The sequence below is a fragment of the Oncorhynchus mykiss genome, chromosome 1, assembly GCF_013265735.2.
Source record: "Oncorhynchus mykiss isolate Arlee chromosome 1, USDA_OmykA_1.1, whole genome shotgun sequence".
Taxonomy (NCBI): domain Eukaryota; kingdom Metazoa; phylum Chordata; class Actinopteri; order Salmoniformes; family Salmonidae; genus Oncorhynchus; species Oncorhynchus mykiss.
This window is the reverse complement of record NC_048565.1, coordinates 67,575,053-67,598,543: the sequence shown is the minus strand read 5'-3', so window position 1 is coordinate 67,598,543 and position 23,491 is coordinate 67,575,053. Positions and strand designations below refer to the sequence as shown.

The 23,491-nt window shown below is 44.5% G+C and overlaps 2 protein-coding genes across 3 annotated transcripts in view; one reads left to right on the top strand and one right to left on the bottom strand.

Moving 5' to 3' along the window:
* The window catches only part of glud1 (glutamate dehydrogenase 1), a 41,744-nt gene extending 39,877 nt beyond the window's left edge, over positions 1–1,867 (bottom strand). Inside the window, exon 1 of one of the 2 annotated variants that reach the window (XR_005037742.1) lies at positions 1,281–1,867. Coding sequence is in view for 1 of the 2 variants with exons in the window: in NM_001172529.1 (NP_001166000.1) it covers positions 1,281–1,683 (403 nt within the window). In the remaining variant the exon portion in view is untranslated. 2 annotated transcript variants of the gene reach the window in all.
* A 2,936-nt stretch (positions 1,868–4,803) lies between these two features.
* LOC110527634 (nuclear factor NF-kappa-B p100 subunit) lies at positions 4,804–23,490 on the top strand. Its single transcript, XM_036989819.1, has 32 exons — positions 4,804–4,933; positions 5,553–6,882; positions 7,131–7,238; positions 7,983–8,177; positions 8,434–8,580; positions 8,731–8,937; positions 10,507–10,744; positions 11,087–11,202; positions 11,310–11,484; positions 13,074–13,121; positions 15,904–15,946; positions 16,052–16,127; positions 16,482–16,522; positions 16,942–17,040; positions 17,421–17,575; positions 17,758–17,870; positions 18,062–18,220; positions 18,433–18,537; positions 18,630–18,712; positions 18,894–19,032; positions 19,183–19,299; positions 19,411–19,617; positions 19,731–19,872; positions 20,023–20,137; positions 20,346–20,553; positions 20,909–21,078; positions 21,210–21,312; positions 21,645–21,856; positions 22,001–22,082; positions 22,174–22,337; positions 22,481–22,592; positions 22,800–23,490. The coding sequence occupies exons 2-32, from the start codon at positions 5,643–5,645 to the stop codon at positions 22,862–22,864; spliced, it is 5,184 nt and encodes a 1,727-aa protein (XP_036845714.1). The 5' UTR covers positions 4,804–4,933; positions 5,553–5,642; the 3' UTR covers positions 22,865–23,490.
* The last annotated feature ends 1 nt before the right edge of the window (position 23,491 follows it).

Genomic DNA, 23,491 nt, shown 5'->3' with positions numbered 1-23,491 from the left:
CTTGCTTGTTCTGCCCACTGTGCTTCATATGCTCCCATTGAAAAACGACACAGATTAACTATTTGCTACAACTAAAGTGGTATAAAGCGTCCGTTTCCGGTTCAGGGATACAGTATTTTCAACCTACTTTTCGTTTCCCTGGGTATCACACAGTTCGATGTGAGGGAAATGGAGTCGCTAGAGAAAGCAAGAACAAGATGGTTGCCAGTAGTGCAGTAATATCATAAGGATACGTATACTTGAAAACAGAGGAGGAATGGAGAGAAAAAGAGAGGAGGTCTAAGAGAGAGGGAAGAAGAGGGTGAACTTGAGTCCGATAAGAAATGTTGAAAAAAGGATGCTTTTAAAGATTTTTTAAATAGAAATTGTAAGCAGAGGGAGCTGAAGACAGGAGGAGTATCGGAGGAAGTATCGGAGGTGATAGGTGTGGTGAAGTTATCGGAGACCAAGGTATGCGCCAAGGGTCAGAAAAAAGATGAGTCAGACAGTAGGAGTGAAGTTTATGGAAAAAGTGTACTCTTGCCTTTTAGCTGATCCATTTTTGGTTTCATGGTGGGTGAATCAAAGAGATGTGTAATGTGGAATCGGTGAGGGTAACCAGAAGTGGTCTAGTGATAATCGTTTGTGTTTCTGTTGGTATTATTATTAAAATCAAGCAAAGTATAAGGGAGTTGTACTCCAGTCTAGTAGGTGGCGGTAATGCAACAAATTGGATGCCAACCGCAGTTAAACCTCATAGAAGAAGACAAAAGAAGATAGGCCCCTGCAACCTCAGATGCTAATTTGCCCGGTGACTGACGAAATACCTTTTGTGCATCAGCTTTCGTTTTATATTTTGATTTATTACATCATAATTGTACATGGAGTACCTAGCAACAGAATACGGTTGTACGTGTGTCATAACTTATCTAGCTAGCTTAGTGATGGATAGCTAAGGTACCTAGTTAACTAGTTAGTAATTAAGCCAATGCATATTACCTTAAGGTGGTAACGTTAACGTAAGTTAGCTATGTGGATTTGCGTTGCCCCCCGGGGGGGCATGGTTTGACTGTCAAAGTAGCTAGCAAGACATGGAAACCAGCCGCTTCCTCACACAAAGTAGTTTTAAAAGTCAATATTAGCGAGCTAGCATCGAAACATACGTAGCTTAGGAAAGTTTGAAAATATTTGAACCATCTGTACAGGAGTTGACAGGCTGGCGAACATGCTAGTTACAGTGTCAGCTTTAGCACTGTTTGATCCCACGCCCCTTCACTGTCATTTCACTTTCCCCGCTTTACCTCCTTTACAGGGGGTCCTGTGTTGGCTGTGCTGGGCACGATACCCCTCAATCACCTCCCATTCGCCGTTGTCTCGCTTGATGGGGAACGATACACTCAGTATATGGTTGCAGGGCTTGATAATCTTGAGAATTCCGCGAACTCTGTGTCTCTTCTGCACTGGCGTCTCCTTGTTCTTGAGGTCCTCCACCAGTTTGTCCTCAACAATATTAGCACCGCGGTCAAAGAATCCCTCCACCATTTTAAAGAAGTTGGGGTCATCTGCATCTTTCTCTCCCACGACCTCGCTGTAGTGGCGCACCCTCATCAATGACGCGGTAACTGGAAGAGCCGACTCAACACATCCCGAGGCCAGAGCACTGCTTGCACCACGAGTAAGTAATTCTCCGAAATATCTGTACATTTTTAACTGAGGTAGCGGGTTAGTAACGAATGATATTCAAAGAAAAGTGAAGGCAAACCAAAAACTTATAACAAGACAACGGCTTGTCCTGTCCCGTTTCGAATTGATCTTACAGCAGTCATACGTCCCCTTTCTTGTTTTAAAGGCAGGCGTGTTTGTGTGGATTCCCACCTCACTGGGGAGGGTTCCACTTGAACGCGCATGCAAATTATGCGCGCCTCCGCGATAAGTTTTTTTGCGCCCCCTGGCGTTTTCAGCAGGACGCAACGTTCAGATATAAATGTGTGAAATTCATAAGGAATCACATCAGGCTAGTCTATTCATAGCATTTATATCTGCAACGTTGCACAATGTTTTCGTACTGAACATGGCCTGGTTGTTTTGACATTGATTCAAGCAAAATGTCAAAAACGTGTATGTAATCCTGCACAGTGAATGATGTGGTAGAGAGTTAATTTGTATTTGTAGAAATGAGTTGGAGAGGGGTATGTTCAAGGGTGTGGGGTATACAGGAAGTACCGAATTATGGAAAATAAATGGATTGAGATACACATTTTGGGTCTTCAAAATTGTTATCTTGAACTGCAGCACCCTTAGATTGCTCCCAAACCCCCCTCAAAAGTTCTCTGTCACTTTGAAAGACAGCAGGTTCACCCATGGGAAGGGAGTAACGTTAGAGAGCACTGAAGAAAATATATTCCATATGCTCAGTTACATTTAGTTATTTTGCATCACAGAGGGAAGGAGACTTGCAGACTGTAGCAGTTGTAGAAACCATCAAAGTCATACACCACGACATCCCAATTTTTAGGAATGAACGCCAAGGCAGACGGTGTCCCTTAGTAAGTAAGACGCTGCACATTGGTGTGTTTTATGGGTGTCTCCCTGACGTCATAGGTTGGCAGGGAAGAAGGGTGTCGTGTCACATCTGTGCCAGTGACGCCCAATCTGACATCTAGATGTAGATCTAGCACCCCAAGCATTTGTCGTCAGGCGACGTCTTTTTATATTTGGCCAAAACATAGACATTCAGATTTTGTCCAGACCAGCCTTGATTTAGTCCAAACATGGACGTCTATGATCGGTTGGTCTGGAAAGGAACAAATTTGAACCAATCATAGACATCTATGTTTCACAAATTTTGACAGTAGAGCACAGCAGATAACAGTACATTTGACATTTTAGTAATTTAGCAGATGCTTTTATCCAGAGCGACTTACAGTAGTGAGTGCATACATTTTCATACTGGTCCCCCCATGGGAATCGAACCCACAACCATGACATTGCAAGCGCCGTGCTCTACCAACTGAATTACAACTGAGCTACACAGTACATTACAGTACACCAGGGATGGGCAACTTTGATGGAGGTCGGGGCCACAAAAAAATCTGAATTCAACCTTAGTGGCTCGGGGTCAGTATACGCACATCCAAACCCACACATGCAGGTCAGAACCCTCGTGAAAGCAGACTAATTTCATGCAATTCTACTTGTTTTGCCATGGGGTGGAGAGAAAAATGTGCAGTTTTAACAGCCAATTTCCTGCAATTTTACATATTTTGCCATAGGCTGGAGAAAGATGTTTGCAGTTTTTAATATCATATTTTAGTGAGAGTGACTAACAAAATCAATGGGGGCCCCCCAGTCGGTAATTCGACCATGATTACTACAAGTTGAGATAATCTAGCGGCAAGTTCATTTACCAATCTAAAACATTATACCTGACATGAGAGAAATAGTGCTGATGCACAACCAAATTTCAAAATGGCACCTTGTGTATTCTATTATTTTAACTCTCAACAGTAAGTTCCTAAAAAAGTTTTTGAGGAAATTGAACCGCGGGCCCATCCTTGTAGTGCACAGTACAGTAAGGAAATGTACAGTACAATAGAGCACACTAGAGTAAAGTGTACTGTATTGTAGTCTACTCTAAGGAATTAAACTACTGTACCGTACTGTACTCTACTGAATAAAACTCCACTGTCCTGTACCATATAGAACTGTACTATACTGTACTCTGTTTTTACTGTTTTTACTACTGTACTGTGATATTCAAACTTGTGAAAAATAGCCTAGACATCAATGATTCGTTCAGTTTTGGATCTGGTCCGCACCGACCAAATGTTTACATGTTTGGGGGCGGAGCTCCTTAGAATAATACCCAGCATGCTTTGCAAGTGTTTGTTTTTATATGTCCTGAGAACTTTCCTTCAGCAGACGCTCTTATCTAGTGTGACCTATAGGACTGACTTCAGTGCATTCAACTAAAGTAGATTAACAACAACCTATCACATTCATAGCAATAAATAAATAAATATAACCTTTATTCTGTATGTTGGACAACTTTGAATATCATTGTTTCAGTTTTAAAGCTTTTGAAAAAGTTAACATAAGTGCATGTGATACAGTACATGGGTGCAATACTAAATTTTGGGCAATTCTCCTATTAAGAGGTGTGAAATTATTATTGTGATATAATGCTTATTTATTTGAGAATGTGTAGCAGTTGAAATTTGGCCATAGAATCAATGACTGAAAAATGTGTATTTTCAATGTCTGTAAATGAGAACTTTTCATAGTCTGGGAAAGACAGGCAGACAGGCAGAATGTTCAACGTCCGGAAAATTTGCTGAATTTTCATTCAGCACCTAATTTCAATGTCCGGAATATACATATTTTTGACATCCGTATAAGACATATTTTCAATGTATTTTCAACATCTGGAAATAGGATGTCTTCTAACCTTTCATTCAGCACCTGAAATGCACGTGATGTCAACGTCTGGAAAAGACATCTAAAAAGAGGTCTTTCCACCTCATTTTGCTTACTGGGCAGTGTGTCAAAGGGTTTGCTTACACATGTCTAAAAGGCACAGCACTGGCTGATGCAACCTCTACCCTGAGTAAACAGATAAGATCACCCCTAGTGCTGGACACACACACGCACACACACAGAGTCCAGTCCACCATGCTTTCTTAAATAAGAAACCTACCAATGATCAACCACAACTATGCTAATAGAGCCTCAAAACGTTCTACAGCTGCACCAAATCTGGCAGTGTCTGTGGTATAAGCACACTCACAACTTTGACAATCAGAAGGCCTACGCCCTCTCCTCACTCCCATCTTCTCCTGTCTCTCACCACAGCGTTCTGTAGTTCAAGGGCTGCGATCAACCTTGATGTGGTTTCAAAGCGGACAGTTCTGGTGGATCATTGGCCCACGTGCTCACAACACCCATCGTCTGGTTGGTGAGTTCTAGGGAGTTAATCAAACACATGGCCTTTTTTGGCTTTTCCAAAGAAACATCACATTCCAGGAACATGTGTACTTAACAGAGTCTGTGACTAATGACCTCTGTTATTGTTGCCAGCTGTGGCGCTGTATACCTCTGCTGCACTAAAATCCCTGTACTGAGTGTGGAGGGGGGGTTTGACCGTGGGGGGGGTTCTACCATGTTTTTCAAATCACCATTACGCTTTCTGCTGACTCGTGTGAGGTTTGCTTGACGAAACAAATCTATTTGTCCTCCCAAGCAATAGCTAAACATCCTTCTTTGTCCTTTTTGAAATGTGCCCTGCTTAAAGAGAGGAAGTCAAATTCCACTGAGGTACAGTATTCAACCCCTCCAAGGTGATTTCGCACATCAGTGAGTTTGGGCTCTACAGTGTCCCACCTTAAAGTCTTCTAGTCCTGCTCTTTGGCATCATACTGTGGCAAAGAGTTCATCTTTATTTGACCAAGAAACACATACATTTACTAAGCATTAGCCTACATAATAACCATATTAACATTATAAATCTATCAAAGGGATGAAGTAATCATTATCAACATGCATATGTTATATCGTAGATTCTGTTTTCTTCACAGGAGTATTTTCTGTTCCGAGGAAAGGATTGCATCGCAGTGTCTATGGAACCCAAGAGATTCTGACATGTGGCTTTAAGTGAAAACAGCAGCATGACCGACAAACCCAAAATTCATGTGTTCATGGGTGCCCCTCCCCTCACACCTGTGTCTGATGTTGATGAGGGAAAGTCTGGTCAGTGGAGGACCATGGAGCTCTGCTGGCAGGGGGGCAGACTGAGGGCCAGGGAAGATGAGGGTGGGATCCATGGAAGTGACGGTCGAGGTGAGATTGACGCTTCATCAGAGCCCGGAGAGCTGCTCAGTACCAGCAAGCACGGTACCAGTCTCCAAGGTCCTGAGACCCAAACCGGATTTCCCTTACAGAGAGAACCAGGCTGTAAAGAGACAACCCAGGCCGGCCTGGCCCCTTTGGCGAGCTCAACTCCCCAGAATGAGCAAACAGTCGTTAATGATGAGGACATGTGTTCTGAATCAGTGAAGGAGTATCTGGACAGCTGCTTCCCTGCCGGGCAGCCTGACCCAGGGCCTGAGTCTGCCCCTGAGAGAGCAGGCATCCAGTCAGATCCAGCCCCTGCTCAGTCTGTGTCTGTGGAGACGGAGTACCTCAGTGCATGGACACTCAGCCAGGCCCTGCTCCTGAGAGGAAGACTGGGGGGACAACCAGAAACCAGCCCTGTGAAAACCAGACTTCCACAAACGCCACCTAAATCCACACCATCCACTTTCACCAGCTCCCCAGAGCTGTACAGCCCAGCCACCCCCACTCAGTCCCCCAGAGAGCGGGGCCAAGGAGGGACCCAGCAGGGCTCCATGGAGCTCTTCTATGAGCCCCTGCTGAGCCAGAGGCAGGAGGAAGGAGGGGTGATACTGGAGGCCACTGCTGATGGGGTGCTCTGCTCTCAGCGTAACCCAATGGGGAACAAAGAAGTGGGTGTAGTCTCCAAAAGCCCTCTCCCATCACCTAGATCTCCTGTAAATACCTCACCGGAACCCCCAGCCCCTAAAAGGAGTAAAGTCTCCCCCACAATAGACAGAACTGATCAGTCATCAGACCAGACTACAGTGAAGGGTTGTGTTACTTCCCAAGCCCACACCACCCTGGCTAGATGTGGCACCCAGGGAGTGCGTTACTCCATCTTAGTGGCCGTGGTGCACCCGTGTCATCTGAAGGAGATTAGAGTGAGGTCCGGGGCGTCTGCTGGCTCCTGTATCCCCCTGGCCTCTGTGGTGGTTACTGACCAATCAGAAGTGGAGATGAAGGTGGTCCTGTGGAGGAGGGCAGCATTCTGGGCCCTTACTGTGTATTCTGGAGATGTGCTGCTCATCACTGGTAGGTATAAACTACCAAGTTACTTGTATTACTTTGTTATAAATATTTTATAGATAAAATAGTGCTGTTATCTCTTGCAGTTGCAAGTACTCACCTTTATCCAGTTTATGTACTACAGTAACAACAATCAAGGTGCAAGGAAGTTCCTTGCATTTGCTCCTTATATTTGTACTTTCTACCAATATACTATCAATTCTATAAATGATACAGGAGTAACAGCTACTGTACCTGTTGTGTTATCATGACAGGTGTGATGGTGAATGAGGACAAGTGGAGAGGAGAGACGGTTCTGCAGTCGTCGTACAGCAGCAAGCTCCTCAACCTGGGCCAAGTCACTGGCAGCAGCTCACCTCTAGGTGGGGCTGTTTAGACAGGAAACACCACATCATTAACAAGCCATTTGTAAACCACTGTGTCTTAATTGTGGTGACAATTATAAATTCATTACTATGAATCGAATATCATGCCAAAGTCATATGGATACAATAAACTGTGGAAGTAGAGGAGTAGAATCAGCCAACTATTTAGATTCCAACCTGGGCACCTGTAGGCCTTGTCCCCGTTGGGGCAGCAGGTAGCCTAGTTAGAGCATTGGGCCAGTAACCGAAAGGTTGCTGGATCGAATCCCTGAGCTGACAAGGTAAAAACCTGTCGTTCTGCCCCTGAACACTGTACCCTGGTAGGCTGTCATTGTAAATAAGAATTTGTTCTTAACTGACTTGCCAAGTTAAATTTATATATATTTTTTAATCTGGTGACTAGGCAGGGAATTTCGCAAGTGCCTGTCAATTTATCTTGCGGCACATTTATCACCCCTCCCTAGAAGTTCTAGAATTTCTAATCACACTTTCACAGTTGTCTTGATTTATGGTGTAGATTCACTTACTCACTTTTGCTCTCTGCTCTTGGCATAGTGTGACCATTTGAATAGCTTCCTGATGTCTTGTTTTTTATTGAACACTCGTTTCAGAGGGTGTTGATCTTCACATGATGTCAGTGTTTGTGAAAGCCCCTTGCACATGTTCATCTCTGACTGTTGAGTCCTTAAAAAGTCCACGTTACATCTAGAGGGGATTGACAAATGTTTCTGTGTTCCTCAGTCCCACAGAATGTGAATGGCCGGACACTGAGGTCTCTGTGTGGTTACCTGCGTGAGAAGCGTCCCCTGCTGGTGTCCCTCCCTCCTCGCGTCCCTCAGGATCCTAACACCATCGCCCACGCCCGTCTCAGGACCCTGAGACCTGACACGCTGGTGCATGCCCTGCTTCGAATCACACACACTGAGATGATCACAGGTAATACGCCTCAGACTAGGAGATTACATCATGTAAACACACACTATATTTTTCACACACACAACATAGCATTGTCACGTGCACCGAGATCGCCACAGCTGTCACTCAGACAGGCATGCGCACACTTCTGAATGTATCCCTTTTGTCTGCTATGCATTTTGTTTGCCTTTGATATGGAAGGTGGTTGTATGGACATCGATCAATACATGAGTGTTGACAGCAGCAACCTGTGTGTCTGACTGTGTGTGTAACCCAGGGTGGCGAGCCGAGGCAGAGGGCACGTCCAGGGTAGGAGGAGTACTGAAGGCTGTGCTGACTGTAGAGCAGGGGGATGGACAGCAGGGGGCAGTGGTGCTCTGGGGAGCTGCCTTGACCTGGCTGCAGCGTATCAACAGGAACAAAGGTAAAGTCAGAACAAGTAAGAATGAGTTACTAACTTTGCTAAACATTTAGCCAAGTGCTAGCAATCCTTCTACTTGTATGCGTTACATAATCTAACCAGCTATTTAGATTTTGCTGCATGAGTGAGCTGCTGCCCCCTGCTCCTGTGTAGATGCAGTGTGGGTTTTCCGTTTGCTCCTGGTAAGAGAGAGTATGACGACAGGCCTGCTGGAGCTGCACTCCACCCCCTGGGGCTCCTGTGAGCCTCTCTTCCCCGACGACACGCGGGCGCTGGAGTTCTACCGGCCAGGCCCTGCCAAACATACCAGCACCAGCTTGGAGATAGACCTGCACACTCTCCTGTCCCAGAAGTACACTGGTAAGCCGCTACATCAGTGTTTGTTTGACAAATAGTGGGTTGGGACCTACGCGTGACTCATGGCCATTGCAATTCCTACTGGGTCACAACATGGGTTTTGACCAGGAACATTACTTTGTTTATTTGTAGGGTCACAGGAAAATACAATTGGATTTTGGTTGGTCAAGCCACAAAAATGTTACAACACTTGAGAAATCGAAAAATAGTGGTTCTGTCATGTAGTACAGCAGTTTTGTAAATGCATTTCTGTATTGAAAAGTAGCAGGATCAGCACTAAATTGCTGTTCTCACAACCCATTGAGAAGTTGCTGACCATTTTTATTTATTTATTTATTTATTTATTTATATATATATATAATTCCAATGTCTGCATTTTTTAAATTTATGCCCATCTACCAATTGGTGCCTTTTTATTTTTGTACAATTGTTTTTTAAAATTCAAACAACCACGATGTGCCAACGACCAATAATGGATACTTTTTTTTTACGACAAAAACAACAAGACAGTAATGCTAAACAAAAGACATCCAGGAGAACAATATTCAACACAACTGTGTGTTTCTGTGTGCCACTATTTACCTGTGTAACAACCTGTGTGTGTGTGCTGCGTGCAAGCGCTTGTGTGCCACTATTTACCTGTGTAACAACCTGTGTGTGTGTGCTGCGTGCAAGCACTTGTGTGGCACTATTTACCTGTGTAACAACCTGTGTGTGTGTGCTGCGTGCAAGCGCTTGTGTGCCACTATTTACCTGTGTAACAACCTGTGTGTGTGTGCTGCGTGCAAGCGCTTGTGTGCCACTATTTACCTGTGTAACAATCTGTGTGTGTGTGCTGCGTGCAAGCGCTTGTGTGCCACTATTTACCTGTGTAACAACCTGTGTGTGTGTGCTGCGTGCAAGCGCTTGTGTGCCACTATTTACCTGTGTAACAACCTGTGTGTGTGTGTGCTGCGTGCAAGCGCTTGTATGCCACTATTTACCTGTGTAACAACCTGTGTGTGTGTGCTGCGTGCAAGCGCTTGTGTGCCACTATTTACCTGTGTAACAACCTGTGTGTGTGTGTGCTGCGTGCAAGCGCTTGTGTGCCACTATTTACCTGTGTAACAACCTGTGTGTGTATGCTGCGTGCAAGCGCTTGTGTGCCACTATTTACCTGTGTAACAACCTGTGTGTGTGTGCTGCGTGCAAGCGCTTGTGTGCCACTATTTACCTGTGTAACAACCTGTGTGTGTGTGCTGCGTGCAAGCGCTTGTGTGCCACTATTTACCTGTGTAACAACCTGTGTGTGTGTGCTGCGTGCAAGCGCTTGTGTGCCACTATTTACCTGTGTAACAACCTGTGTGTGTGTGCTGCGTGCAAGCGCTTGTGTGCCACTATTTACCTGTGTAACAACCTGTGTGTGTGTGTGCTGCGTGCAAGCGCTTGTGTGCCACTATTTACCTGTGTAACAACCTGTGTGTGTGCTGCGTGCAAGCGCTTGTGTGGCATCAGCCTCAGGCAGATGTAATGTTTCTCTTTTGTTTTTACTTATATTTGACTTTTATCATTTGTTGCTTTTTGTCCTCTAAGGTGATGTGGAACTGAGAGTTCACGTCACAGCTTTCCAGTTTCAAGGCAGCCCCTCCCAGAATGCACTGCAGCGGATGGACAGCGACACGCATCTGGAGAGTATCCTGGACACAGTGTCAGGTGACATCACGTTCACAGGTTGTGGGCGCTGCGCTGCCGAACTGGACACAGATGACAACGGGATCTACTGTCCCTGCTACCCCTGCCTCCCCCATACTGGAGTACGACGCTATTACAGGTCCTACAACCACAACACGGTGCATCTCACCAACATCACGAGCATTTACATTACATTAAGGTATACAGAGAGACCTTAATAATGCTTCACTCACTGACTCGCATTATCTTCGTGGAAGTGTCCATTTCTCAGACGTACCAAACACACTCATTCCAAATGGAAATGGAATTGGCCGGTAATTAACTCAAGCAGCCTGAATAGCTCTCATTTTCTAAAAGAGGTGATTATATCAACCGCAAATGGCTCTTTCAAGCTCCAATACTAGCTTACACTATGTTAGTACCATCTGACTGTTTGGCTTGTGTTTTGGTTTAGTAAAGTGACTTCCCCACTTAACTCCAGGCCAGTAATACTGACAGTGAAGAATGGGGAAAGCCAGGTGTGTGTGCAGGTGCCACCTGTCCTGCTGCAGAAGATCCTGCTCGACACTCCTCCTGACAAGCTGAGCAAGACGGTCGGTAAGAGGATGTGTTTTCCCACCGCCAAACCCATGCCTCTTATCTTTCTGTCACTCATCCACCTGCCGTTTGTGACACTGACATTATTATGTCTCTTTCTCCCACAGCTCCAGGGTCAGATGTGAGGTTAGTCCAGGTAGTGGCTGAGAGGATTTATTCATTGCTGTCCATTCCCAGACGCACCTTCCTCCTTACCGTCCGCAGCCACTTCCTGTGTGACGAGAACAGCGTCCCCACTGCCCAGGACTTTCTACTGCTGGATTTTCATGACCCCAAATCATAACATGTCTCGGTTCACTTGAATCAACTCCAAATGTCACATGAATGTATTTGTACTACCCTACCACAGTCATCACAGATCTTTGAGGTATGTTTAGGCCTCCCTGAAAGTACTATGTTGATATGTAAAATGGTGTCATGTTTGTATGAATTTGTTGGAATATTAATAATTTTTCCTTGTGAAATAAAAATATATATTTTCAGTGTACAAATACTGCAGTATAGTACCATATACATTTTGTTTCTGTCCATATCACATTTTATTACTAAAATATACAAACATCCATTACATCCTTGCTTGAACCTCTCATCTTTGCAGTCCAGATCATGTTATTGCTGTTGCAATGAGGGCGGGAGTTTGTAGAAAGGGCACTTCCCACAACCAATTGGTAGCTCGAGTTTGACACGTGTCTGCGGAATTCCCCCAGCTCTCCGGGGCTTTCCAGCTGGCTTGATAGACCGTAGACAAGAGAGGCAGCCTATCATAACAGATAGCTAAATATGAGAAAATCGACAGTTTAATAGATGGGGAAATACATGGAACAAATCCCGGATTTGAGCCGACAGTGAAGTGAACACTGTGCTCTGTACTTTTGAGGTACGCCCTGACATTTCATCATCGGTTTGATCAACTTCAGCAGCAGCAGTCGTGCTGCCCAGTTCTCTCCTTAGAGGTGGATCAAGTTCAGAGGAGTTGTAAGGTAAGGGATTTTATGAACAGTGGTTGCATGTATGTTGTAGTCTTCCCTGTTATACGTAATCCAGGACAGACTCCTTTGACAAGCCTATATATACCCTATATCTTGCTGGAAAGTTGTGACCTTTTCATTATAAATTATGGTTTGAAGTTATGAAACAACTTTAACGGCCTAATTGCCTTCATAAACCCATGGCTATATATGCATCAGAAAATATTCATAAACAAATATGATTTTAAAAGGATGATAGTTACATTGAAATGGGACCGCGCCAGACGTAAGAACATGCTGTAATACTATATGTAGTATGAATTTGTTTACAAATGATGGCCGAAGCATATTTGTTGTGCTCAATGAACGCACAGCCATAAATTGTTGGTTGACTGGCTGTGAGGTGATGATAGGTCTACAGCTGAAGCCTAGGCATCAGCAGACTAAGTTATTTCATTAATAAATATGTAACAAGAAGATTATGTACAAATTGGATCAACTAATAAAGCTCTCATTATGCAAGATGGTTACTGATTGTCTATGCTTACTGACTGTATGTACATTCATTCTAATTTGTTCAACATTGTTTCATCGGGAAAAGTGGGTTGCGGGTTTGGCCCCATCTCAGCAACCAGGGCCTGGAAATTCCCGTATTAGTCTGCTGCTGTACTATTTGGATATGGACACACAAACTTGCTGTGGTGAGCCACTATAGTGGTGGGATGATGTTGTTAAACCCATAGGAAATATGGGAACGGAAAAGGGAGATACCTAGTCCGTTGTACAACTGAATGCGTTCAACTGAAATGTGTCTTCCGCATTTAACCCAACCCCTCTGAATTAGAAATACCCAATGGACTAATAACAGTTTCCTATTGCAGGGAGCTGACAGTGAGCCCGAAGTATCATCATCTATGATCCACTGACAGGCATCATGTCTGAAGCACTAAGGTACGTACTGCTGTTGTGATTGTTGGGCTGCTTTGTTGAGGGGTCTCTCTACAGTCTTTTGACAGTTGATTGTCCTCTACAGTTGATTGAGGTCAATTTGAACAGACTGGAGCTATGGATCAGGGTCAAGAGTGGGGTCTGTTGTAAAGGAATGAACCAGTAAATGGTTGTGCTTGTTTTAGTGTTGCGTTTGTTCTGCTGTTCTTTAGCTGGCACGCTTTGATAGCTCAGGTGGAGTAGGCCTAGTGCGAGAGGAAGACTTGAGTAAAATGGCAGCTGTGTTCATGGTGCTACTTCTGAAAGGTGGAGACTCATTCTGCCGCTGGAGGTGGTGCTGTTTGCCAACTTGATCTAATTGTTGTCTTTGCCATATTAATCTGTTCATACACAAGTACACGTTCTTGCGTGTTCTGATATGTCCACGCATCGTTCTCTTATGCCACTCGGAATCTAATCTATAAAACAAAGGCCTCCGTTTTGTTTCGTGTTGTCACAATACCGGTAGCGCAGTACTGTGATACCAGCTTTTCCTTTGCAAAAAAAGAACCAAAGCCGATTTCACTCTATGGTCCTTTTAGTTACCCTTTACTCGTGGGAATTAGCCTATATGGACAGGGCTAAATGAAATGTGTCTTACAGAATAAATAGGAAAAGCATATGCATAAGCCTGGTAGCAGTTGAAAGGGAACAGTTTGGAGATTATGGGGAAATGATTAGACCAAAGTTGAGGACAGAACGGTTCACTTGACACAAGACTGAATCCAAACATTTACACTGTTGATTTGATGTGTGCTGTACTTTGAGCCGCATTTTTTGATAACAAAATCTGAAGGTACTGGATACGTTCAGTAACATGATAAGAATATTCCTGGAAAATGTGGGGTAGATGCAACATCAGACCAAAAAATGACAAGGGTTTCAGTGAGAGGACCAACGGGTGTCTCCCAGTGGCCACACCTCCCCAAAGTGTACACGGTTCCTAAGCCATTTCAATGCACTTTTATGACTCAATGAAGAGTCTTCAGCTGTAATTTTTATAAAATATGATTCTACAGTGTAAGGCTTTCACAGGGCAATTTAGAGAAACAGATCGTCATTTTGGTGCCTAGAAAAGACTTGTGCACATTCAAGTGTGTGTTCCACGGTGAATTTTCTTCACAACAGACATTTTGGTCAGAACAACCCAGGGGTAGGACACCATGTCATCTTGTAACTGTACATCAAACATAGTGATCATAAATGTTGACAATGTATAACATGAGCTTTATCATATGGAAATGTGAAGTACGCATTTGGACGGGCGTTTGGCTTGCTTGTATGACATCAAAGCGTAATTTACTATGATCCTCAATGTCTCTTTCAAAATGTAGCATTTCCCTCACTCAGACAAAAAAAAAAGCACAATTAGTGGGAGGGAGGGGAGCAACTTCTTGTCACATTCAGTGCTCAAGTTCAGAACGTCTGTCAGTGAAAACCCATACAGAGCTGTGAAGCACAGAGTCTGAACTCGTGACATTTATAGCATGTTACTGTAACAGCCACTGCATTCCACCAGTGTGAAGGGCTACAACCTACTTCAGCAAAATTAACAAATGTGACTCTGTGTCAACACACGGCTGTTTTTTTTACAACATTAGGACTATTTCCTCAAGAAATGAAGTCCGCTTCATGTTTTGTTATGTTTTCTTCCTTAACTCCTAGTGTCACGGATACTGGTGTTTGGACACCCCTGGTTTAGATGACAGATGTCACTGCTAACATTCTTCAAACCGCAGACTTCCTTTCAATTCAGCATCATGACACTGTCTCACAGAGGCGTGACATTTTGCGTGACAATGTAACACGTTCGGAAAAGCATCCTGCTCATCTGTATAAAAAGCACCTGGGCCAACCCTGCTTACTCTTAAACCTACTACATGAACATGGCCCAGTCAGAGCGGAAGCCACTGACAATGACCTTAGAACCCCCCCCCCCCCCCCCCCCCCCCCCCCTAGAATAGGAGGCTGTTGTCAGGGTTTTTCCCTATTGTTCAGAGTAGAAAAACAGGTTTGGGCATTTGTAGTCTCACTTTGAAGGGTTAGGCTAACCTCCAGTTCACATCAAGTCAGAACTTTTATTCTAATAGCCTTATTGCAGAAAGACACATTTCAGTTGAATGCATTCAGTTGTACAACTGACTAGACATCCCCCTTTCCTTCAGTTCAGTTGGATTTTTTTTCCGAATGCAAAATGGAGAGGAAGAAGGTTGGATGTTATTTTAAAGATTATAGAGAAAGAAATAAAGGCTCTTTATAAAAAAAAAAACACCAGGCTTTTGTATCTGGTGTACTGAGTCAGTCTGAAATCAGCGGCAGCGCTGAGCTGGTATTCTGGGGGATTTCCTCTCTGTTTTTTTTCCCTTCCTCACTTCCAGGAAGTGATATGCGTGAGTAAAAGAGGGAGGGGGAAAGTAAGAAAAGAACAGAACACTGCAACACCCTTCCTTGTTCAATTACCATAAAGTGTGAGTGTATGAGATTGAACGTTATCTCCATTTTTGTTGTTACATCTCATATTTCTTTCACTTGAATTAAAAAAATAATAATAAATAAAATCTCGATGAGAGGGAACAGAGGGGACTTAGTGAGTCAAGTGACTTTTTCACATTGAGTAGTATTGAAGTAAACGACTTCCTGTCTATGTACATCTCTACAAAACTGAAAGGTATGGAGACTTGTTATTTATGATCAGAAAAGAGTCTTAACTACATTTGGTCATTTGTATTTCACCCTTGTGTTTCAGAATGGATGAAGCTCAGTACAGCATGAAAATGATTGAAAATGAGGTAATGTATTTGCTTGATTTGACAGTATGTCTGTTATATTATGTTAGAATGAAATACATTTTTGAAAGATATGCAAATAAAAATGTAATCATGTAATCTCCCCAGCTGATGATGAACTTATCGACTTATGAGTTCATGCCACCTGTGGAGGTCAAGAGTGAGCCCTACATACCCGAGACAGGTGAGTTTGTACCTTGTGTACACGTTGTACCACGTGGATGCAGCATACTCAAGTTGTACTGTAGTAATATTATTTGGTATGATGTGAATATGGCACGTACGTCACTCAAGTAGAAGGGATCTCACTGACACATGTTTAAATGTCTTTCAAAACTGCACATGCCGTATGTAGTGCATAGCAATTATGATATCGTACACAATGAACCATGCACATGTATGTAACGCAAATATGCTGCCTATATTTTTTTTACATCTTTGGATTCTCTACCCTGGATTTTTGAAGGGCTTGGATGTGAGTCTTGATTTGTAGCCTCCACCTTCCAGTGACAGTGACCCTGTGTTTCTTTGTTAACAGTTCATGGACCCTACATTCAAATACTTGAGGAGCCCAAACAGGTGAGCTCAGCGAGTTGCTCTTAAAACAGTGGAATGACGTCTTCCCTTGCTCTACTGTTTCTGTTCAAAGTAATTGCATAAGACTTGAACACCAATTTCGAAACTATCAAATTCACAGAGCTCTTCCCGCCTTTCATTGCGAAACTATGACATTCACACCAACCATTTTCCTATAGGTACTTTATATCTTGCTCCTGCTCTCAACTATCCCAAAGAAGGTGCCCTTTGAACTAGAATGGAATGTAGAAATCGAGATACCAATGTCAGGCTTGTCCCTCACTCCCGTCTTTGCTTTATGGGATTAGAATATGACGCTGGGTTGGAAAGTCCAGGATTTAGGAAGTGACTCTTTGTTACAGTAAGTGCAGGCACTGATGTTGGGGAACTTTCTCTTGACCTCCTTGTTCGCCTGTCTGCAGAGAGGCTTCAGATTCCGCTATGAGTGTGAGGGTCCGTCCCACGGTGGGCTCCCAGGGGCCTCCAGCGAGAGGAACAGGAGAACCTATCCCACTGTCAAGGTCAGCTACTGTACTGTAGTACACACTGTTGGATACTTGGCTGTCTGTTTATCTGTTTTTTTTTTAGCTTCACTGTCTGCCTGCTTTTCACCATGCGTCTTAACTCAATGGAGCCCAATACGCTTTCAAATGACATATTCGATATATTGACATTGCATTATTGTTTGAGACACACGTTGTGAATAAAAACAATTGTTACAGTAATTTAACTGTAAAGTTGTGCTTCTCCACTGAATCATCTTGCTTTGTACGTTGTTAGTGTATCTGTGTAATGGTGTATTGAGGTGAAGTCCAGCCTCTTAGGACTTGAACATAGTTATCTTTAGTCAATAACGGTCTGTCTTAACGCCCTCTCTTTCGTTCTGTCTGCGTCTCTCCAGGTGTCTAACTATGTGGGGATAGCCAGGGTAGAGGTGCAGCTGGTGACCCACTCTGACCCCCCCCAGGTCCACGCTCACAGTCTGGTGGGGAGGCACTGCTGCACGGAAAGTGGAAAATGCAGTGTGGATGTGGGCCCCAATGAACTCACAGCACAGTGAGTACAGATTGGTTGTCTATCTAGTTTTCCACCTTTGCCGGCTCTGGGATTTGAACCAGTGACCTTTCGATTACTAGCCCAACGCTCTTAACCACTGGGCTACCTGCCGTAACTTGACTGGTGAATGTCAACATCTCTCAAACTACCCATTTCTCATTCGATTTATCTCTCCTCTGTAGGTTCAGTAACCTGGGCATCCTCCATGTCACAAAGAAAGGGGTGGGGGAAGTGTTGTTCAAGAGACTGAGAGACGAGAAGAGGAGACAAAGGGGGCAGCACTACCATTTTACTGGTAAGAGCCTACTTTACTGTCCTTTCAAATGAGGAATCTACTCTGAGGGTGGAATCCTAACTTGAGATATACTACGTGCAACCCACAACTTTGTGCAAATCTCATCGCATGGTTTACATGTTAGTGCATAGAAATCAATGTGTTTGTGAAAACTGCTACAAAGACACCCTCTCTCTGTCTATCGCTCACAGATGCAGAGGAACAAGCCATATTGAGAGAAGCCAACGAGCTGGGCAGGATCATGGACCTGAACATAGTGAGGTTAAAGTTCACGGCCTACCTCCAGGACAGTAACGGAGGGTTCTCTAGGGCCCTGAAGCCAGTGGTCTCCAATCCCATCTTTGACAGCAGTGAGTAGAAACTCTTTCCATCTCTGTGTTCTTCAATCCTGGTCCTAGGAACCTATAGGCTTTTGTTTCAGACCAGTACTATCATATCTGATTTTAAATGAAAAAACTAATCATCAAGACCTTGATTAGTTGAATATCTTGTGTTAGTGCTGAAAAATGTACATGTATTACTATTGTCAGTAGTGAACACATGATTATATTTATCCACCCAGAGTCACCCAACGCTTCCAACCTGAAAATCTCCCGTATGGATAAGACCTCTGGGTCTGTGCTGGGAGGGGATGAGATCTTCCTACTGTGTGACAAAGTACAAAAAGGTGAGGGGGCAGTTCAGCCCGCACTCATTTTACAATAGTTTGTCTGGGAAACAATTTACACAATTTCACACATGTTTTGTTCTACTTTTCAGATGATATTGAGATCCGCTTCTATGAGGAGGATGGAAGCTGGGAGGCCTTTGGTGACTTCTCTCCAACTGATGTCCACAAGCAGGTACAGAGTCCTTACTCAGTGTGAAGTGAGAGAGTGTGTCGGGGGGGGGGGATTTTGTGTGAGTAATAAGTATTCTTGTGAATACCAAGCACATTATTTGGCAAATGTTGACCGCACACCATGTATGATCTTACTCAAACCCTTCTCATTGATGTCACTGTTTGGGCCCCTACCTGTGCAGTATGCCATCGTGTTTAAGACACCCCCGTACCACAGCACAGAGATCGATCGTTCAGTCACTGTGTTCCTCCAGTTGAAAAGGAAGAAAGTGGGAGACTGCAGCGACCCCAAGCAGTTCACCTACGTTCCTCAAATTCAAGGTGAGTTAGTCTGATACTCACAATCCCTTTTGCGAGAGAGAACAATGATGGAGTCCAGAGCTGGAGGTCCCATTGGATTGAATCAAACCTTTTTAACGCTCTCTTCCCCTCTCCCTCTCTCTTTGGCTCTCCTCTGCGTGTGTAACTTAGATAAAGAGGAGGTTCAACGTAAGAAGCAGAAGCCCCTCCCCTATAATGACCCATGGAGAGGGCCTCTGGGAGGGGCTGGGGGGGCAGGGAGAGGTGCCGGAGGACCAGGAGGAGCAGGTGAGGAACCTAGATCTACATACTTGAACTCTTTTTATGTCTGCCCTTATTCTCGTTGATATCAGATGAAATGCTGGCCTCCTCACTAAATCATTTCTTTCCTATCCACAGGATTCCAGTTTAACCAGCAGATGAATGGATCAGGGTGGATGGGGGGTGGATTCACTTGTTTTGGGGGTGGTGGAGCCCAGATGTCAGGCACCACTGCCCAGGCTGAGGGTACCCAGCAGCAAGCTGGAGGGATGGCCAAACAGATGCCAGGACAGACGCCAGGACAGACAGCCTCACCACCACTACAACAGCAGCTCTTCCAGATTGGTAAGCCACATTATAGCAGTGCTGGGGCAGGGACAACTAGAGTTAGCTAGCTACATGTTGGAGAAATTGTCATAAGTTGTGTTATGTTAATAAGACAATCCTTTTGTTTCCAGCTGCTACTCTCCAGAGCAGGGCCACTCGGATGACCAAGCAGACAGCTGGGGCTCTCCTACAGTACTGCACAACTGGGGACGTCCGGGTCCTTCTGGCAATGCAGAGACACCTATGTGGGGTCCAGGATGAAAACGGAGACACGTGAGTCTAACTCTGCCTCTACAGCACATCAGTACATGTTTTTGAGGATCTGAGTTGAGTGTCTGCCTCCATTCTATACATTATACTGTACATGCAGTGTGTTTTGTATTGAGTTTGCTTTGCTCACTTTTGTGTTCTGTCTCCCCACAGGCCTTTGCACCTGGCCATCATTCACCAGCAGTCAGCTGTGATCCAGCAGCTGGTTCATACACTCCTCACCATCCAGCAACGCAAAGTCCTCGACAAGCTCAACCACCTCAGCCAGGTATTTACCCTTCTGCCACTCACCAGGGCTGGATTGAACTTTAGAAGATGGATTTTAGAATCTTTGCACACAGACATTTTTTTTGGGGGGGTAGGGAAACTAGAATACGTTTTAGGTCTACCTAGTTGTACAGTTAGGGGAGGTTTAGTGTTGAAGAGATTCATTCTTCCTGACTGTGTCCGCCATCTCTCTGTCTCGCTCTCTGAAGACTCCTCTCCATCTGGCGGTGATCACCAGGCAGGTTAAGGTGGTGGATGTTCTCCTGAGAGCCGGGGCTGACCCCACCCTGCTGGACCGGGACGGCCGGACCCCCCTGCACCTGGCAGCGCTGGCCGGGGACGACGTCACACTCAGGGTCCTCCTGGGGCACCTAGGAGAACGTTACAACCACCTGGTCAACATGGCCGACTATCATGGTGAGTTGGGATGGTTGAAAGAAGGGGGTAATCTGAGTTTATTCCGCCCATGAGACTTGAGCATGATAATTAGACCATGTGAATTACCAACTAAGCAATGGTGGTTGCTGCTTACTCTCAATAGTAGTAAACTCAGTATTCCTTCAATTAACTTAAGGATGGGATTCAATCCAGTCTGTGTTATAACGTCTTGACATTTAAAGGTAATTTCCGATTGAGCCGAACGTGGGAACAATGCCTTTTAAAAAGACGCCTTGTCTACAGCCTTGTCTCTGATTGAATCCTGGCCTAAGACTCACTAGGTGCTTATTATTGTAGTAGACGGTATTAATCTCTTTAATTCCCTCCTTCTCAGGTCTCCATCCTCTCCATCTGGCTGTTCGCAAGGGAGGAGAGCGCTGTCTACGTCTGCTGGTGGGGAGCGGGGCTAAGATCAATGACCCCGAGCGGGGGAGTGGATGCTCCGCCCTCCACCTGGCTGTTAGAGAGAACCTCTTGAAAGTGGCCTGCACTCTCATCACAGAGGTACCTTACTTGACACCCAGTGCGCACACACCTTAATGAAGCTACTCATCTACTATTCTTACTCAGACTCTGTGGCGTCTCCGTTTCTCTTTTATCTAACCTGTGGTGTCCCCTTCTCTCCTGTCCTACAGCTGAAAGCAGACGTAAACATGTGTACGTTTGGGGGTAACACTCCTCTCCATCTGGCCGCCAGTCAGGGCTCCCCCACTCTCTGCTCCATGCTCATTGCTGCAGGTGAGATACATACCCCCTACCAACCATCCAATGCATGACATGAACAGAATGTTTTTACCTCATTCAGTTACATAGGGACTGGACTACAAAACGAGATTGAAGTGTGTGAGCAGTCATTTATTGTGCATATATAGCCTCGCTACTGTTATTTTACTGCTGCTCTTTAACTACTTTTTTTAAACACTTTTTCTCTTAACTGTATTGGTTAAGGGCTTGTAAGTAAGCATTTCACTGTACGGTCCTCAATTTGATCGCCATGTTTTTTGCTTTGGAAAAGTGTCCATTAAGTGAACAGAACGCAAATAGAACACTAACGACTTTCCTCTCCTCAGGAGCCGATAAGAATCTGGAGAATGATGAGCCGCTCTTCTTAAGCTCCTCTTCCTCTGATGAGGAGCAAGAGGATGGACCAATAAGAGATTTCAGAGAGTTACAGATCCAACAGCAACCAACCATCCCACCACCGTTGGGGAAAGAACAAGTCAACCCTCGTAAGAGACCAGCAACAGGACATACACCCTTTGACCTTACTAAATGTCAAAAGGTGAGATTGATTCGTCTTATCAACCCGACATTTGTGTGGAAAAAGTGATTAAAAACAGAACATGCTGTAGTGTTTGTGGTGTGGATAGATTGGCATTAACCTCAGTCCAGCCTTTGAACTTACATAAATCGTCCCCTGCTACAGGTGAGAGACCTTCTAGACACCAGACAGAGACCCAAGTCCAGCCAACACTCAAGTAAAAAGCCTAAACCAAACAGCATGGACGGTAAGAGAATGGTCATGCCACCATTTTGACTCGGGAACATTACCTGAGCTCTATCCAGTAATCTAACCACTGTTCCCATTCCCCTCAGCAGAAAGTGAGCAGCTAGACAGTGAGACGCTCCATAAACTGTGTGAGCTCCTCAGTCTGGGCGATGTGCCCTGGAGACAGCTGGCAGAGAAACTCAACATGCTCTCCCTGGCACACCTGTACCAGGAGAGTCCCTCTCCCTGCTACAAACTGCTGGAGAATTACAAGGTGAGCAGGGGGGCTGTGTGTGTGTGTCTAGCAAGGGGCTAAGTATTAAGTAAGTAGGCTGTTAGAATGGCATGACTGCTTGAAGAGAATAAAGATGATGGTGCCCGAGTGAGCCGACAGTATCTCTCTCTCTCTCTGTGTAGTTGGGTGGCGGTCCAGTGGAAGGACTGGTGGAGGCTCTGCAGTCTCTGGGTCTGACTGAAGGAGTGCGACTGCTGAGACGGGCTGAGCTGAGAGAGGACAAACAGAACACAGGTACCAGAGCGACCACTAGAACAATCCACCACACACATACACATTATCAGTCTCTCTATCATGTACTTATGCCATTGCAAAGGCATACTGTATGTAGAGGTTCCTTCCCAAAAACAGTAGAATTGATCCTAATTCAATGTTATTTACTCTTGTTCATGCCTAATATATGAAATGAGACATAAAAACCATCCTCACTCTGCCATTCAGATCAGACAGTGGACAGCGGCTTTGGGAGTCAGCCAATGGATGAGCCAGCCTTGGCCAACCAGTGAGCACCAGGAAGGGTGAGGGGTAGGACCAGCTCGGTGGGTGGGAGGTTTCAGTCCAGCATTTCATCTGGGAGATATAACAAACCCTGTTCAGCACACCCTATGGGGAAACCATTGAGAATTGGATGTCATTCCAGAGCCTTTGCTGATGAATGCAGAATTCTCTCTGCCATGACTGCAACGTTGACAACTCACATTGTTGGGCATCCAGATAATGTTCTTGTACGTTATTTTTCTTATTCAGACAGAAAGCCGAAGGCAACAAACTAAGGACAACTCGGTCTCAATATGTACAGTAATTATAAGTGGCCTCATCTCCTTACATTATTTCTGATGGTGAAAGTTGACAAAAGATAGGCTGGTCTTTTTTAGTGGTACATTGACACCTTCCAAAAAGTCAAAGTATAAATAAGAATCTCAAATATGCAATGTCAAATTGTTGAATGGAATTATGAATCAATTTCACACATATTTATTGGCTGACAGTCTTACTAATACTGTGTATTAATTTGGTTTAACATTCACCAAATAATTGTACAGCCATACTGCAGGTGTGAAACGTTTGCGAGTGTATTTGCCATGTAATGTTAACTATATCTTGTCGTTGAATTAAATGAATTTCTGACAACG

Excerpts from the sequence above, each read along its gene's own strand:
- LOC110527634 (XM_036989819.1), top strand. The coding sequence starts at position 5,643 with ATGACCGACAAACCCAAAATTCATGTGTTCATGGGTGCCCCTCCCCTC. Across the intron at positions 8,938-10,506 it reads CCTGTCCCAGAAGTACACTG|GTGATGTGGAACTGAGAGTT; the intron begins GTAAGCCGCTAC and ends TTGTCCTCTAAG. Across the intron at positions 21,857-22,000 it reads ACCTTACTAAATGTCAAAAG|GTGAGAGACCTTCTAGACAC; the intron begins GTGAGATTGATT and ends CCCCTGCTACAG.